The sequence below is a fragment of the Nicotiana attenuata genome, unplaced genomic scaffold (assembly GCF_001879085.1).
Source record: "Nicotiana attenuata strain UT unplaced genomic scaffold, NIATTr2, whole genome shotgun sequence".
Lineage (NCBI taxonomy): Eukaryota > Viridiplantae > Streptophyta > Magnoliopsida > Solanales > Solanaceae > Nicotiana > Nicotiana attenuata.
Window position 1 is genome coordinate 133,628 of NW_017671206.1, and position 18,595 is coordinate 152,222.

An 18,595-nucleotide genomic window follows, 5' to 3' on the forward strand; every position below is an offset into this window, starting at 1 on the left:
TTCAACCAAACTTCACAGAAATATCTTAAATCACATATAAGACCTGTACCGGGCGCCGGAACCAAAATACGGGCCCGATACCAACACGGTCTAATCGATTTTCATTTCAATTTTCCTTAATAATTTCAGAAAAACAATTTTACTCAAAAATTCATTTCTCGAGCTTGGGACCTCGGAATTTGATTCCGGGCATACGCCTGAGTCCCATATTTTTCTACGGACCCTCCGGGACTGTCAAATCACGGGTCCGGGTCCGTTTACCCTAAATGTTGACCAGAGTCAAATTTATTCATTTTAATATCGAAACTTAGCATTTTTCACAGAATTTCATATTTAAGCTTTCCGGCTACGCGCCCGGACTGCGCACACAAATCGAGGCAACCCTAAATGTGGTTTTCAAGGCCTCGGAAGCACAGAATGAATAAGAAAACAAGTGATGACCCCTTTGGGTAGTCACAAATACAGTTTTGAAATTACTAATTAGTGTGTGCTTTACTTTACGTCTTATTCTATTCCATCACTCATCGCTTGCTTTGCTTGGTGTTGATGGGAAAACATGTCAGACTACGAGAAAGAAGTGGATGAAAATCCTTTTGCGGACATAGATGAGTACATTGAGGATACAAAGACTATTGTACCTCCGGTTGTTGGTGCCTCAACTTTCAAAGTGGAACATGGTCTAATCCTAATGCTCAAAGCGGAGGGGGTTTTCAGGAATTCCACCGATGATGATCCAACACAGCACCTTAGGAACTTCTTGGGAGTATGTGCTATGCATAAGGACAACAATGTCTCAGATGATGCCCTAAGGTTGAGGGTGTTCAAGTATTCTCTAGCTGGAGACGCATGGAGGTGGCTTCAAAACATGCCACCAAATTCCATCCGGTCTTGGCCTGAACTTGTCCGGGCATTTCTAGCAAAGTGGTTCCCACAGAGCAAGAAGTCCGAGCTTTGAGATAAGATTTTCTTCTTCAAGCAACAAGCAGGGGAACACCTACATGAGGCATGGGATCGATTCAAATTATATTTGGTGAGGTCTCCCAATCATGGTTTTCCAGACTCCATCTTGCTAGAGAAATTTTACATGGGCATGGATCCTATGAACCAAGCTATAGCGAAGAATGCGCCTGACGGATCTTTTATGGACAAATCATTCGCAAGAGTCACGCAAATACTTGACAAGATGGCAAATCATAATCAAGCTTCGCATTCTGAGGATACCTCAGGCGGAATTGCATATGGTTCTCCTTCCTTGACCAACTTGATCAAGGAGCATCAAGAGAGGGACCAAATAATTGCAGGGCTGGCCACAAATGTAAATGTGTTGACGAAAATGCTCACGGAAAGTCAAACAAAAAAGGTGAATGTAGTGGAGGATGTACAACCCATCTCCAGCGAAGAGTTTGAAGAAGCAAACACATCAACAACCCTCAAGGAGGGTATCAAAGACAACATTACCAGGGTCAGGGGAAGCAAAGTCAATGGAGGCCTAACCCGCAAGGGCAAGGCAACCAACAATGACGACATGACCAAGGTGGCTCAAACCAAGGGAATTGGAATAACAACAACAACTTTTCTTATCGGAGTTCAAACCTCTATATTCCTCCAAAGGGTCAATATTCAAGTCAATGTTCTTCTAGTGAATCTATGTTGGAAGCTATGCTTGAGCGAGTGTTGCAAAATCAAGAAAAATCCGATACTTCAATGAGGAACATGACCGAGGTTGTTGGGTCTCATACTGCCTCCATCCAAAAATTGGAGATGCAAATGAGAGACCTCTCCAAAGAGCAAAATCCAAAACAAAAGGGAACACTCCCTAGTGACACGATTGCAAATCCAAGGGGTAGTGGGAGTGGCCCAACTTCTCACATCATGGCGATCACTACTATGAGTGGGAAGGTGCTACACGGAGAGGGTGAACTAACAGATGAAGTAGAAGAGTCAAAACAAGGGGTTGAGGTTGAAGAGCCAAGTGTTGTCGAGGTTGAAAAGATTCCGGAGGAGTTGTAAGTGCAAAAAGAGAACCGGGAAGAGGTGAAGGAAAAGGTAAAAGTGACACTAAAAATGTCACGCCCCAAAATCCGAGGAGCGCGACCGGCGCTCAACCGAGTAAACCCGACTGAGCAAGCTTGTTAGGTTTTATTCTACCTAAACCAACTCATGATTAAATAGGAAATGGACTCCATTAATCAGCTTTAGTAAGTATTTCATTAACAACTTAATTCATAATTATCAAAATATTACAAATTTTATAAATCTTTGTAAAACATCAATATTTCTACTTTAATTCCCAATACCAAACACCATCCACAACCTGTCTGTGGAGCCTCTAAATATAGCTGAAGAATAATATGGAAATGCCGGCAACAAGGCTCCGACTATACCTCTAAATACGAAGTACATGATAAACAATCGTACAGGACCCCGAAATGAAGTGGGGCTTACCAAGTCAGCTGAAAGGAAAATCTGTCACTGGTTGCGACCAACACTGCCTGCTATGGAACCACCTACATCCATTTAAAGATATAGCGCCCCCGGCAAAAGGGATGTTAGTGCCATCGAATAGCACTACTATGTATAACTAAACACCATCTAGTTAGAAAGAACTATCATACAAGAGCAAAGAAATCTTTAACACCTTATCATTAGAAAGAATTTCAAACAAGAATAAAAGAAATCATAAAGGTCAATCAAAAGCTTTAACAGCCACCACATCATCAAATCGAAGAATCTTATGACTTTTACATAATTCCCATATCTTTAGTTTGGGGCACTTGATATTGTTCATCATCATTCATAATACCACCGCTTTCTTGAGCGGAGTCCGATCACGACCCGATCGGCTAGGTTGCCTCATTTGAGACATGTACCTCAATCACAATCTCATTCTCAATTTTCGGAATTCAATATCAGCACAATACCACCATGTGTGCGGCATGGTGTCCGATCATGGCCCGATCGGCTAGACCGTCTTACCAAGACGTTTTTCCTTTTTTATTAATCATCTCATTTCAATTTTTATTTCACATATATCAATTCGTAGGCACTTGGGGCCACAATAATCACATCCTACTTGGCACTAGGCCACATTTCATAACTCAATCTCTTCTTTCCCATATTTCACATCATTTCCACATATTTCACATCAATATCAGTTTGAACAACAAGCCAATCAATTCAAGATGTCAAGTACACACGAGGGGAACCATGAATCATGGGCATATACAATGACAATATTTCAGAAATCATACACCTCAAGTTTATTAACAATGGAACTTTAAACACATTGAATTCTTCCAAAAAGGAGAGGACACGCCAAACCACAACAAAAACACACATCAAAGGCATAAGAAACCCATTACACCAATTGTTCTTAAATTACCCCTTTTTCCAATCCAGACAATGTACAATTTCAACATCGAAGTATGTAACAACTCGGATCACATTGGATGTACTCATAAGGAAAAACGTTATCTCGAACAGCCACTTATGGCATAAATTTTGTACAAAGCCTCTAGGGCATTTTATTAATTAAGTCATTTATAGAAAGCAAAGTCGAGGCTCATTTTATAATCTATTTCATATTTTCTCATGTCATAGGCATCACCAGGTACAATTATAATTCAAGTTCTCGGCACATTGGCCACACTCTATTTCCCAAATTCATTTAATTACTTCCAACATCTCTAGATGTAGAGGATTTCACATAGTTTGGCATAATACAAGCAGCTCCAATCTCAATTTAAGGTCTTAGCATTTCAATACATGATTCACATTCCTTGCACCCTTTTTAAGTTATCAAGAATAGCACATTGATCATGTTGGAATGCATCTTTCACAAATATAGGTTCACTATACCATTTCATGTAAAGTATCAACCAAAGCAAGAATCCAAAGTTGAGTCTTACCACATTTACACAAGCATCAATAGAGCTGAATTTCTAAAAGACGGGATTTTAGCCATACATACCTCAAAGAGCTTTTCCTTAAGTTACTACAATGTTCTGGAGATTCTAGCAATGCCCATCTACTTCGAGACATAGCAAAATTGAACACGAATTAGGAAAGTATTAATAATCCTAGCTTATTTAAGCATTTTATCAAATACTAGTTGAGCATCTTGATTTCAAATCCCCTTTTCAAGATTTTCTTCATTCCCTAATCTAATCTTTACTTATTTATGTTCAATAATCTCCCCATAAACATATGTTGTACATGCATGTATACAAAATATTAATACACCCAAGAATCATACCTCAATAAACCATCTTATACCCCAAACTTGAAATTAAAGTCTAGGGTATAGAACCTTACCTCTTAGATGAAGAACTTATGATTGGGTTCTTTGATTCTTGAAGATTGATGCAAGATTTGGATGATTTAAATGTTGCGTTCCTCCTTCTCTCTCTAAAATGCTCTCACCTCTCTCTAAAATCACTAAAGAATGACCCCAAAAGAATCCCCGAGACCATATATTAAAATGGGGTCGAGTTGTAAAAATAGGGAAATTAACCCTCCGATGTCGGGTTTGCTATAGCAAAACGGACCGCAAAACGAGAATGCTGGCCGCATAATTCACCGCAAAATCGACGCCCAAAACTGGGCTACACTGACCCAGTTTGCGACAGGAATGCGATCGCAAAGTCAGAAATGCGATAGGATTTGCGGTCACAGATTTGACATAGGATTGCATTTTTCCAGCCTTTGGTAATTTGATCATAACTTTGTGTAGGAATGTCCAAATGACGAACGGTTTGTTGCGTTGGAAACTAAACTCAAAGGGCTTTAATTTGATAGGTTATGCATCACACAACTCTTTATATAACTGGAAATATCATTGTCCAAAGTGAGGTCTTGTGCGCACTCGTTTACAACTTTCGTGTATTATGAAATTTTCCAACTTGGCTTAGATTTAGGCCTCTCCTTAGACCCCAATTCACTTCTAATATGACTCATACACTTATTAACATATCCAATTGATATCCATTATATCATGCACCTTCTTTGCACACAAAATAAAATAATTAGTCTAGCTTACTTAGCGAAATTTTTTCCAGGTCCTTACATTCTCCCCCCTTAGGATCATTCTTCCTCGAATGAGTGGTAGAGTCCGCCCTAAATGCTTAACTTATTAAATCTCCTTTATAACATACCTCAAGTCCCTAAATTTTAACTAATTCCCTAAATCTTTTTCAAAAATTTCAGCAGAGTCTCCTTTGTAACTAGGCCCATCCATCTGTCAGAGAACCACCAAAATCATTCTAAAAATACATCCACAACTCGACAAATTATCATAATGTATATATCAATAACAAGAACCTCAGTATTATAAGAACCACGTTATCACGATGATACCTGGACATGGACTGCACATTTTTAAATCACAACACCTATAAGGTACCTTTCAAATCAAACCAATTGTTTTACGATCGAGCGAAAATATTTTCTTTCCACCACACTTTCGGCCTTCAAGGTGGCCTTATCGACTTACAAGCTTTGCCATAACACATTTACGGAAACAATCCCAACCTCAAAACTTATCTAACAAGGATGACATCTAGATACCTCGCATAAGCTAACTATCCAGTAACTTCACCTTCAATAATTTCCACCGGAATGATACACAAAGGATCTCCAACTACCTTTTTAGACATAGCCATACGAAAACACAAATTCATGAGGAACAATTATGGGGAAACATCATAGTCCTAATGCAATCTAATGGGAAATGCGCTTATGTATCCTTCATTATCAATTCTCATAACATTTACAGGGGAAAATTTAGAGAATAACCTGTTCACCTTTCTAAACTCTAAATCTCTACACAAACGCCCATGCTAAACCTTTGATGACCTTCCATAATTATTCTAAGATGTGCTATCATAAACTGACGATAAAATTACCTATCGAATATATGGGATCACACGGGGATACTTCCTCTTTGACATGGTTGAACCTTCAATACCTAATAGACTTAATACAATAAGGAGCAACGGAGTTCAAGATCAGGCTGAAGTTATTCAGGAATACATTAATGTGCTGAGCAAAGCATTTTATGAGGTTATATGCTAAGAGACACAAAGATTACTACTAACAATACTGACATGGTTAATCACTGTGACGACATCAATTACACAAATGAGGCATAAGGGTAAGTAGTACATTAGCAATAGGAATCATTTAAGGAGGAATATTCAAGTACATGACCCAGTCGTTTCCTAGAATGAAGGGAAGATCAATTTATACTCTGGCACCTTGAATGCAATATGGGATTCAGAATACATGAAGTGGAATTACACTCCTGACGTTAGCTGACACAAGGAATCTATGCCATAAGCCCATAAGGATGAAAATGAAGTTAAAACACTTCTCGGATTATCATAATTCAACAGTTTAACCCTCCCTGACAATTGACCCTATATGAGAGAGCTAAAGGTACGACAACTTGTCTTCCAGATCAATATGCTCATGATATGTGCAAATATCAGAAGTCATGTAATCTCAACCATTCACGAGTGAAACCACATAGCTAGGACATCTAAATGTTGGGACGAAATCATGTATTGGATAGAGGCGTTCTAATGGTTAACATGATGCTCCTAGGAGAAAGACAAATAACACTCCTACCCACCCAGAAAGGTGGAATACCAAGGGTAGCAAAACTCCCCTCACATGACAATGACATAGTCAATGATTCTAGAAGTCGAGGGTGTAAAGACAACCAAACTCAATGAGACCTTGCAGAATAATAATGGAAGGTTTACAGATGTTCACGATGAATTCTCCATGGATTTTTAATTGAGAAAGGAAGTGTCATAGTGACACATAGAAGGGTATGTTTTCTCATGGTTATCAAACAAGTGTTGGGAACTAGCACAATGAATTCACTAACCAAGGAACACAATTAACACGTTGTGGAGGTATAAAGAGAAAATAATCATTCGTTATGAGTTGGACATGCTTATGCTATACTAACATCAAAACTGCAATACAATACCACATCATGGGCAACCATAATACTAGAAACCAAGTGAGCTACTTGCTACGAGATATCTCAAGTGGACACAGAAATTATGGCAACACAAGATCTTCCTGTGATAGGGATGTAAGGATCTCAATTTTCAGAAAAACTTTATGCACACGCTGACCATTTCGATTGATATGCACTCATATGATAGGTGCTAAAATATGCCCTTATGTTACTAGACAATGAGAAGCTTCCATGATGATACTCGCAAGAGAGTAGATTGACTGTTCAAACCACATCAACCATATACACAACTGAGTAAAAGAGTGACTCGAGAAGGATCACAATTCTGGGATGCTTTGCATGGAACTTGACAACATATGTACAAACTTTATGATGGTGCATGTATAGGCACAAGGGAGCAGATGTTGTCCATTTAAATAAAACGTTTCTGTAAGGAATTCATCGGGAATAGCCCCTTGTTGAGAATTTAGGAAAAGCAAGTGGGAAGTATCAATAGTGTTATAATTCAATTCAGGAACATAATTATAGAGCTCAATTCCATAGGAAGGTGTAAGTAAGAAAACTGTGATCGAGAGACTTTGTGAATAATACGTCTCATTCAAAGAGCAGGTGCATGAAATGTTTTGTGATTTAGATTCTTTTTAAGAACATATCTATACAGGCTCCCAATATAGGTGTACGTATATAATAAGATAAAGCATGCGGCGTTCAGAATGACGTACTAATGGGTCAATTACCTGGTGACTCTAGATTGGCAGGGTAGTGCCTTAACTGATGCACCCCGACTTCATATCTCACATAAATTGGTAACACAGTGATATACTACATGATCTGGTGGTGCAGTGACATTAATAGGAACAAGGGTACTCCCCTTAGCAACAAGTTCTACTAATCCCTTCATGGCTCAACACATTCTCCTAACAAGTCCTTGGGCAATCCACTCAGACTCAATGGTGGGATCAATCCTTCATTACATGCTTCAAATTCGCTTTGATACCAATTTTGAGAATAAGACTTAGAGAGAAAATGAGCTCCCTATATTGAGCTATATCGCACGATCTGGAGTATCAAAGAAGGGTGAAATTCCTAAATGTCCAAATAGCCTCCAACTTATAGACGTGGTCGACAACACACCGATAACAAGGACTCTACTAGACACGGCTTCGAGACACCCTAGGACACTTTAAAACCTTAGGCTCTTATACCAAGTTTGTCACACCCCAAAATCCGAGGAGCGCGACCGGCGCTCAACCGAGTAAACCCGACTGAGCAAGCCTGTTAGGTTTCATTCTACCCAAACCAACTCATGATTAAATAGGAAATGGACTCCATTAATCAGCTTTAGTAAGTATTTTACTAACAACTTAAATCATAATTATCAAAATATTACAAATTTTATAAATCTTTGTAAAACATCAATATTTCTACTTTAATTTCCAATACCAAACACCACCCACAACCTGTCTACGGAGCCTCTAAATATAGCTGAAGAATAATATGGAAATGCCGGCAACAAGGCTTCGGCTATACCTCTAAATACAAAGTACATGTAAACAATCGTACAGGACCCCGAAATGAAGTGGGGTTCACCAAGTTAGCTGAAAGGAAGATGCGTCACTGGCTGCGACCAACACTGCCTGCTATGGAACAACCTACATCAATTTAAAGATATAGCGCCCCCGGCAAAAGGGACGCTAGTGCCATCGAATAGAACTAGTATGTATAACTATACACCATCTAGTTAGAAAGAACTATCATACAAGAGCAAAGAAATTATTAACACCTTGTCATTAGAAAGAATTATCAAACAAGAATAAAGAAATCATAAAGGTCAATCAAAAGCTTTAACAACCACCACATCATCAAATCGAAGAATCTTATGACTTTTACATAATTCCCATATCTTTAGTTTGGGGCACTTGATATTGTTCATCATCATTCATAATACCACTGCTTTCTTGAGCGGAGTTCGATCACGACCCGATCGGCTAGGTTGCCTCATTAGAGACATGTACCTCAATCACAATCTCATTCTCAATTTTCGAAATTCAATATCAGCACAATACAACCATGTGTGCGGCATGGTGTCCGATCACGGCCCGATCGACTAGGCCGTCTTACCAAGACGTTGTTCCTTTTTCATTAATCATCTCATTTCAATCTTTATTTCACATATATCAATTCATAGGCACTTGGGGCAGGCCACAATTATCACATCCTACATGGCACTAGGCCACATTTTATAACTCAATCTCTTATTCCCCATATTTCACATCATTTCCACATATTTCACATCAATATCAGTTTCAACAACTAGCTATTCAATTCAAGATGTCAAGTACACACGAGAGGAACCATGAATCATGGGCATATACACTGACAATATTTCAAAAATCATACACCTCAAGTTTATTAACAATGGAACTTTAATCACAACGAATTCTTCCAAAAAGGAGAGGACACGCCAAACCACAATAAAACACACCTCAAAGGCATAAGAAAGCCATTACACCAATTGTTCTTAAATTACCCATTTTTCCAATCCTGACAATGTACAATTTCAACATCGAAGTATGTAACAACTCGGATCACATTGGATGTACTCATAAGGCAAAACGTTATCTCGAACAGCCACTTATGACATAGATTGTGTACAAAGCCTCTATGGCACTTTATTATTGAAGTCATTTATGGAAAGCAAAGTCGAGGCTCATTTCATAATCTATTTCATATTTTCTCATGTCATAGGCATCACCAGGTACAATTATAATTCAAGTTCTCGGCACAATGGCCACACTCTATTTCCCAAATTCATTTAATTACTTCCAACATCTCTATATGGAGAGGATTTCACAAAGTTTGGCATAATACAAGCAGCTCCAATCTCAATTTAAGGTCTTAGCATTTCAATACATGATTCACATTCCTTGCACCCTTTTAAGTTATCAAGAATAGCACATTGATCATATTGGAATGCATCTTTCACAAATATAGGGTCACAATACCAATTCATGAAAATTATCAACCAGAGCAAGAATCCAAAGTTGAGTCTTACCACATTTACACAAGCATCAATAGAGCTCAATTTCTAAAAGACGGGGTTTTAGCCATACATACCTCAAAGAGCTTTTCCTTAAGTTACTACAACGTTCCGGAAATTCTAGCAATGCCCATATACTTCGAGACATAGCATAATTGAACACGAATTAGGAAGGTATTCATAATCCTAGCTTATTTGAGCATTTTATCAAATACTAGTTGAGCATCTTGATTTCAAATCCCCTTTTCAAGATTTTTTTTCATTCCCTAACCTAATCTTCACTTATTTATGTTCAATAATCTCCCCAACATGCATGTATACAAAATACTAATACACCCAACAATCATACCTCAATAACCCATCTTATACCCCAAACTCGAAATTAAGGTCTAGGGTATAGAACCTTACCTCTTAAATGAAGAACTTGTGATTGGGTTCTTTGATTCTTGAAGATTGATGCAAGATTTGGATGATTTAAATGTTGCGTTCCTCTTTCTCTCTCTAAAATGCTCTCACTTCTCTCTAAAATCAGTAAAGAATGACCCCAAATTAATCCCCAAAGACCATATATTAAAATGGGGTCGGGTTATAAAAATCGGGAAATTGACCCTCTGATGTCGGGTTTGCTACAGCAAAACGGACCGAAAAACAGGATTGCTGGCCTCATAATGCCCCGCAAAATCGACGCCCAAAATTGGGCTACACTGGCCCAGTTTGCGACACGAATGCGACCGCAAAGTCAGAAATGCGACAGGATTTGCGGTCGCAGATTTGACATAGGATCGCATTTTTCTAGCCTTTGGTAATTTGATCATAACATTGTGTAGGAATATCCAAATGACGAATGGTTTGTTGCGTTGGAAACTAGACTCAAAGAGCTTTAATTTGATAGGTTGTGAATCACACAGCTCTTTATATAACTGGAAATATGATTGTCCAAAGTGAGATCTTGTGCGCACTTGTTTACAACTTTCGTCTATTATGAAATTTTCCAACTTGGCTTAGACGTAGGCCTCTCCTTAGACCCCAATTCACATATAATATGACTCATACACTTATTAACATATCCAATTGATATCCATTATATCATGAACCTTGTTTGCACACAAAATAAAATAATTAGTCTAGCTTACTTAGCGAAATTTTTTCCAGGTCCTTACAAAAAACTCTTCCATCTACTCCTAGACCTCCTCCCCAATTTCCTCAGAGGCTCGCGAGAAAGATTGATGATAGAAAACTTGAAATTTTTTACGACATTCTCAAGCAATTAACAGTGAATATTCCATTTGTGGAAGCTTTTCAAGAGATGCCGGGGTTTGCTAAATATTTAAAGGATTTGATCACAAAGAAGAAGACTACAAAGAATGAAGTAGTAAATGTAACTCACCGGATTAGTTCCATCATTGCAACATCTATAGTTCAAAAGAAAGAAGATCCGGGAGCTTTTTCCATCCCTTGTAGTATTGGGGCCCGTGACTTTGCAAGAGCCCTTTGTGATAATGGGGCTAGCATCAACCTAATGCCTCTTGCCATCTATAAGCAAGTAGGGTTAGGTATGCCAAGACCCACTAGTATGAGATTGCAAATGGCCGATCGTTCAATCAAACGCCCGGTAGGAGTTGTTGACGATGTTCTTGTGAAAGTGGGAAAGTTTCATTTGCCCGCCGATTTTGTAATTCTTGATTGTGCGGTTGACAAAGAAATCCCTATCATTTTGGGGAGACCATTCCTTGCTACGGGGAGAGCACTCATGGATTCGGAAAGAAATGAGATCAAATTCCGAGTAAATGATGAGGAAGTTACGTTCCAAGCAAGCAAGGGCATGAAGCTACCCCATGAGTATGAGAACATCTCGGTGCTAGATGATGTTGATGAAATCGAGGATGCGGTGGAAGTAAAAATGGAAGAAAAATGCCTCGGTGAGGCATTGGTGGCTATTTTGGTGAACTTTGATGGAGAAGATATGGAAGGAAATATGGAATCGGTGAATGCATTGGAGGGGCTCGGAACTTACACTTATGCTCCGGCCAAGTTTTCTCTCGACTTGGGGAATAGAGCCACTCGGCCCGCAAAGCCTTCTATTGACGAGCCACCACAACTAGAGCTCAAACCGCTCCCACCACACTTGAGGTATAAATTTCTTGGCTCCAATGATACTTTACCCGTAATTGTTTCTTCTTTGTTAAATGATGTGCAGGTGGAACAATTGTTGGAAGTCTTGAAGGAGCATAGGCAAAGCCATTGGATGGACAATTGCGGACATCCGAGGGATTCCCGCGGGAATTTGTGAACACAAGATCCAATTGGAGAGTTATACGAAACCAAGTGTTGAACATCAACGACAGTTGAACCCGTCAATCCAAGAGGTGGTAAAGAAAGAAATCATCAAGTGGTTGGATGCCGGGTTGTCTACCCTATTGCTGATAGTTCTTGGGTGAGCCTGGTGCAATGTGTGCCGAAAAAGGTAGGCATGACCATAATTGAAAATGAAAAAAATGAGCTCATCCCAACAAGAACGGTGACCGGTTGAAGGGTATGTATGGATTATCGGAAGCTCAACAGTGCCACATGCAAAGACCATTTACCTATGCCTTTTTTTTGATCAAATGCTTGATCGGCTAGCGGGAAGGTCATTCTATTGTTTCCTTGACGGATATTCCGACTACAACCAAATCAACATCGCATTGCAGGATCAAGAGAAGAAGACATTCACTTGTCCCTATGGAACTTTTGCCTTTAGTCGGATGCCATTTGGTTTGTGCAATGCTCCGGCTACATTTCAAAAGATTTATGATGTCATTTTTCTCCAACATGGTGGAGGATTTTCTAGAGGTCTTCATGGATGACTTCTCGGTAGTAGGTGACTCTTTTTAGAATTGTCTTAACAATCTTAGACAAGTGCTTAAGAGATGTGAGGAAACCAACCTTGTGGTAAATTGGGAGAAATGCCATTTCATGGTGGATGAAGGCATCGTATTGGGGCATAAAATTTCAAAACATGGCATTGAGGTTGACCGGGCTAAAATCGAGATTATTTCCAAGCTTCCTCCACCTACTTCCGTCAAAGGTGTTCGATGTTTCTTAGGGCATGCCGGATTTTATAGGCGGTTCATCAAGGATTTTTCGGAAATTGCAAATCCTATGTGCAAACTCCTTGAGAAAGACGCCAAATTTGTGTTTGATGAGAAATGCCTCAAAGCTTTTGAGGAATTGAAGCAAAGGCTCACCACGTCACCTATTATTGTCACACCCGATTGGTCTCTTCCTTTCGAGCTCATGTGTGACGCCAGTGGTGTAGCTATTTGAGCAATGCTTGGCCAATGTCACAACAAGGTTCTCCACCCGGTCTATTATGCAAGAAAGACACTCAATGGGCGCAAATGAATTACACGGTAACTGAGCAAGAGCTTCTTGCCATTGTTTATGCCTCTGAGAAGTTCCGGGCTTATTTGTTGGGATCCAAGGTGATAGTGCACACGGATCATGCTGCTCTTCGCTATCTCATGGCAAAGAAGGATGCAAAGACATGGTTGATTCGATGGGTCTTATTGTTGCAAGAGTTTGAATTCGAGGTCAAGGATCGCAAGGGAACTCAAAATCAAGTGGCGGATCATTTATCAAGGCTTGAAGAAGCAGGGAGACCAAAGGGAGATCTTGAGATCAATGATGCATTCCCGGGTGAACATATCTTGGCACTATCTAGCACTTTTGCTCCTTGGTATGCCGATATTGCTAACTATTTGGTGAGTGACCTTATTCCGGACGGATTGGAATCATATCAAAGAAAGAAGTTTTTGAGAGACTGCCGGCAATACTATTAGGAGGAACCATTCTTGTTCCGGGTCTGTGCTGACAATATTATCAGAAGGTGTGTTCCCGAAGAAGAGGTCATGCCAATTCTCAAGGCATGCCATGACTCACCGGTTGGGGGTCATCATGGAGGAAATCGAACGGCGGCTAAGGTTCTTGAATGTGGTTACTATTGGCCTTCCATCTATCATGATGCCAATCAAATGGTCAAGGCTTGTGACCAATGTCAAAGACAAGGTTCAATCTCCAAGAGGCATGAAATGCCAATGCACTTTGTGATGGAGATAGAGATCTTCGACGTGTGGGGAATTGATTTCATGGGTCCCTTTGTAACCTGTTGCGGGATGAAATATATCTTGGTAGCTGTGGACTATGTGTCCAAATGGATTGAAGCAATTGCCTTATCAAACAACGAGGCAAGGAGTGTGACCACCTTCTTGAGGAAAAACATATTCACTCGGTTTGGCACTCCTAAAGCCATTCTTAGTGACGGTGGATCACATTTATGTAACAAGGCTTTCTCGGGGCTACTTGAGAAGTATGGCGTCAAGCACAAGGTGGCTACACCTTATCATCCGCAATCAAGTGGTCAAGTTGAGGTTTCCAACCGGGAGATCAAGAGCATTCTATCAAAAACGATTAATGCAAACATGACCGATTGGTCAAGAAGCTAGATGATGCATTATGGGCATACCGCACGGCGTATAATACTCCTATTGGTACTTTTCCTTATCGGTTAGTCTTCGGAAAAGCTTGTCATCTACCCGTGGAATTGGAACACAAGGCTATGTGGGCGTTGAAAAGCTTGAACTTGGGCTGAAGCTGCAAATTTCAGGTTAACACAACTCAATGAAATGGAGGAATTCTGGTTCCACGCTTATGAAAGTGCAGCCGTGTACAAAGAACAGATGAAGTTCGTCCATGGCAAGAAGATCTTGAAAAGAGAGTACAAGTCGGGTGACTTAGTGTTTCTCTTTAACTCAAGGCTAAAATTGTTTCCGGGCAAGCTAAAATCAAAGTGGTTCTGTCCATTCAAAGTGGGCAATGTCTCTCCTTATGGAGCTGTGGAACTAGCATCGGAAGATGGGTCCCGGACATTCAAAGTAAATGGCCAATGCATCAAGCACTACTTGGGCACAGATGGAGAAAAACATTTGGTGGAGCAGCTGGCTCTCAAAGATGGTCCGTGACCGACCATTGGGGGAATCCAAAGGAGCACCAACTTCGTCGTGCCGCGACGTTAAATCAAGCGGTTCATGGGAGGCAACCCATGTGTGGTAACACCCTTTTTGTTGTTTAAATTTTAAATTTTTGATAGATAGATTTACTTGAGCAATTCAAAGTGTGTGTTACAGTGCAGGGGATTCAAAAGATCACAACACTTGGTGGGAATGCATGAGAAAGGTAAGAAAATCGCGGTGTGAAGTTTGCTGCAAAGATGCGGTCGCATTTTAACTATGTGCACCGCATTTTGGTTGCAAACCCAAACAGTGAGTTTGGCAAACATTTGTGGTCAGAATGCGACGGGGTGGTGCACTTTGCGAACCATATTTCACTTCTGCGACCGCATTGTGTACTGCATTTCTGGCTCTTCAGCATCTCACTTAAACCCACCGCATAACACATATGCGGTCGTATAGTGTGTTATGCGGTGGCCTCCAAATCGCAAACCAGACAGGTAAGTGGTCGCATTCTCTCATCTCTCACTCATTCAAAACAAAACAAAAACAATTAAAGGGTAAAAAGAAAACAAAAGAAAAAAAAATTTAGAAATGAGCGAAAAGAAAAGGGAAGTAAACAACGGGGGCAAACACACACTGCTACTAATCGAATTGTTCAAGCGACAAAATCCCACTCCCCATCTCTGTAGTGTGTGCACTCAGCCTCACTGGTATGTACCCATTCCCCTATCTTGCTGTTCAAGATTCATGTTTGTGTTCTCTTTGATTTTTGTTAATCTCGTTCTGCAAAAATGTGATTGTGTGTTGCTTTTTGTACTATTTTCCCATAGCATAGTCTCTTCTGGGTAGGAAATATATCTGGGGTAATGGGTAGAAGGAAATAGGACCGCCATTATTGAAGTGATGGCTTGAGTCCTGAGGACGACAGCATTTGCGGTCTGCAAAGTCAGAATGCGGTCCGCATTTTGGCCACATAATTTAACCCTAGGTCTCCTGAGGACGATGATGAGATGCGGTGACTTTCGCGGTCGCATAATTTATACGCGGACCGCACAGTTACCGCAAACTGAAACAGACCACCCAGTTATGAACCTAGCCATTTGCGGTTGTTTTGCGATCGCATTCCCCACTTTGCGGTAGAGTTTGCGATCGCATTTTGTTGTGTATGTTGTGAGCAAATCAGTTCTGCGATGGTTATGCGGTCCGCATAGTGGTTATGCGATCGCATAACCCACCGCAAACTGAGACCCATAAAGCCCAAATAAATTCGCGATGATTTTGCGGTCCGCATTGTGGTTATGCGACCGCAAAACGTGTCGCATTTTAATCTTTTTCTTTGAATTCTTCTGTTTCTTCTCAGTGTTGCTTATGTTGTCACTCATACTTCACCATTGTGTGGATATGGCTCCCAAGAAACATGCATCCTCTGAATCTAAAAGGGCTTCCTCCAGTCGTCAGGCATCACAAGCAAAATGTTCACGGACGGAAGCAAATGTGCTAATCCCCTCCCAGTTTGATGAGGAGGAGCTCAGGCCCTCAGTGAATTTAGAGGCTGAAGCAAGAAGGAAACACGGATAAGACTTCCACATCCGATTTGGGGTTGTGGGGTCCAGGAAACCATACAGAGGAGGGCTCACCAAGCAAAAAATCCTGGCCGAAAAGCAATTGAGCTTGAACGGGCTGCAAGAATAGTACCCCCACATCCTGGAGAACATAAAAGCACGGAAATGGGAGTGCTTGACTAAGCCACCCACTGAGTATAATGAAACCCTTGTGCGAGAATTTTATGCATCATATGGAGTCTCTAGGACCGCGCACCACAAACGCAACAGAATTTTTGTTGACACTGTCCTTGTTTGGGAGAAGAGCGTGTCTTGCGACAGTGAAGCCATAAATGAATTGTACTTCCCTGGCTGGAGAGCAGACACCACTGAGTATGATGCTAAATATGCAAATAGGGAGAATGAGCGTGGGTGGATTGCTTCGGTGATAGCAAAGGGGACCCCTGCTTGGATCAACCCCAGGCACAAGATATACAAGGAAGATCTCACAGGAGAGGGTCGATACTGGCTCAGCTTTGTCACCTCTTGATTGGTACCGACCCGGAATGAGACTGACATAGCCATTGAGAAGGCTCTTCTCATTGCATGTATCATGACGGGTATCAAGATTGATGTTGGAGCTCTGATTTTCAAAGAAATAGGGATCCGGGCAAAGCAGCATGCCACTTCACTTCCATTCCCTTGCCTGATCACAGCTCTCTATAAAGCTGTGAAGGTCCCTCTCATGCCACACTATGACAAAACCGGGAAGGAGACGAGGGACATTGATATCACACGTATTAGTGATGCTGCTGCCCCACCACAGGTTCAGATTCAGGATCCGATTGATATAGAGCACTTCGACTCCCAGACTCTGTTGACTCTTCAGGTTACAGTGGCATCCACTTCTACATCCGAGCCTGCCTCTCAGTCCACCACTGTTCAGCCTTCTGTTGCTATTCCAGCCGTCTCGAAGTTTGGTCTCCTTGCTTAGCATGCCAATGCCAAGGTAGACCAACTCTTGAAGACCTTGCCCAACCTCATCAAACAAGCGCTGACTCCCATGCAATCCTCAGTGACAGCTATCCAAAAACAACAATTATTGTATGGGGATTGTTTGCAGCAGCTTGAGTTAAGGGTTGAGAAGATAGAGCACGGTGAGGTTAGTGGGTTGCCTGGGCTTAGGGAGGAGGTTGCTTTTATAAAGACCGAGCTCCACAAGATGCAGAACTTGGAGTTCGATCTATCATCCCTCCTTTCCACGAACGGTGATCAGGTTGCAGGCACAGCAGTTCCGGACTTGGGCCTTGACTTCTCCATACTTATGACTGACATTGCCCCTTCTACAGCCGGGATTCCCCAGCCTCCAGCTCCTCCCTACACATTGACATTCCTGATGAGGAGGTTTCCAGATGATCTACTGAGTCTGGGGATGAGGAGGCAGATGCGAGTGAGGAAGAGGAGAGTTCAGGATTCTCGGATGATGATCGCCCTCAGGAGAAGAGCAAGCAGATTATTACTCCGACAGTTGAGGAAGTGGAGCAAGCAGAACTTCAGATAGTAATCGAATATTCGCTAGCAGATGTGGCCGCCCCTGCAGATCCATCGGCCATTCAGCCATCAGTGGGTGAGGCTAGCAGCTCACAGGTCCCAGCTCCAGCTCCAGTTCTGGACCAGCCAAAGATTTCTCCTCCATCAGTGGAGGTCACTCCTCAGGCCGAGATTTCATCGGTCCCAGCTTCAGCATTAGAGGGAGCCCCCCGCATCACTCAGCTGGCTGCCGACTCCCATAGCGCTTAGTGCGCCTCAGGGAGCCCCTCTGTCTCTACTCTATGTTCTTATGCATTGGGGAAAATTCATGCTTTTGGTTGGGGGTGGATGATAGCCTTGTATATATCTTTTGTTGTGAATATTAGAATTGAATGACATTGGCAACTGTTGTTCAGATTGATGTTTTTGTGCTAAGTAGTTATGTTATCCTTGTGTTCAGATTGATGTTTTGTGCCATAGTAGTTATGTTATCCTTGTGTAT

The 18,595-nt window shown here is 41.2% G+C and overlaps 1 protein-coding gene across 1 annotated transcript; it reads left to right on the forward strand.

Annotated features, from left to right (window-relative positions):
• Positions 1-1,084: 1,084 nt before the first annotated feature.
• LOC109206681 lies at positions 1,085-12,321 on the forward strand. Its single transcript, XM_019369528.1, has 3 exons — positions 1,085-1,534; positions 1,612-2,006; positions 11,184-12,321. The coding sequence occupies exons 1-3, from the start codon at positions 1,085-1,087 to the stop codon at positions 12,319-12,321; spliced, it is 1,983 nt and encodes a 660-aa protein (XP_019225073.1).
• The last annotated feature ends 6,274 nt before the right edge of the window (positions 12,322-18,595 follow it).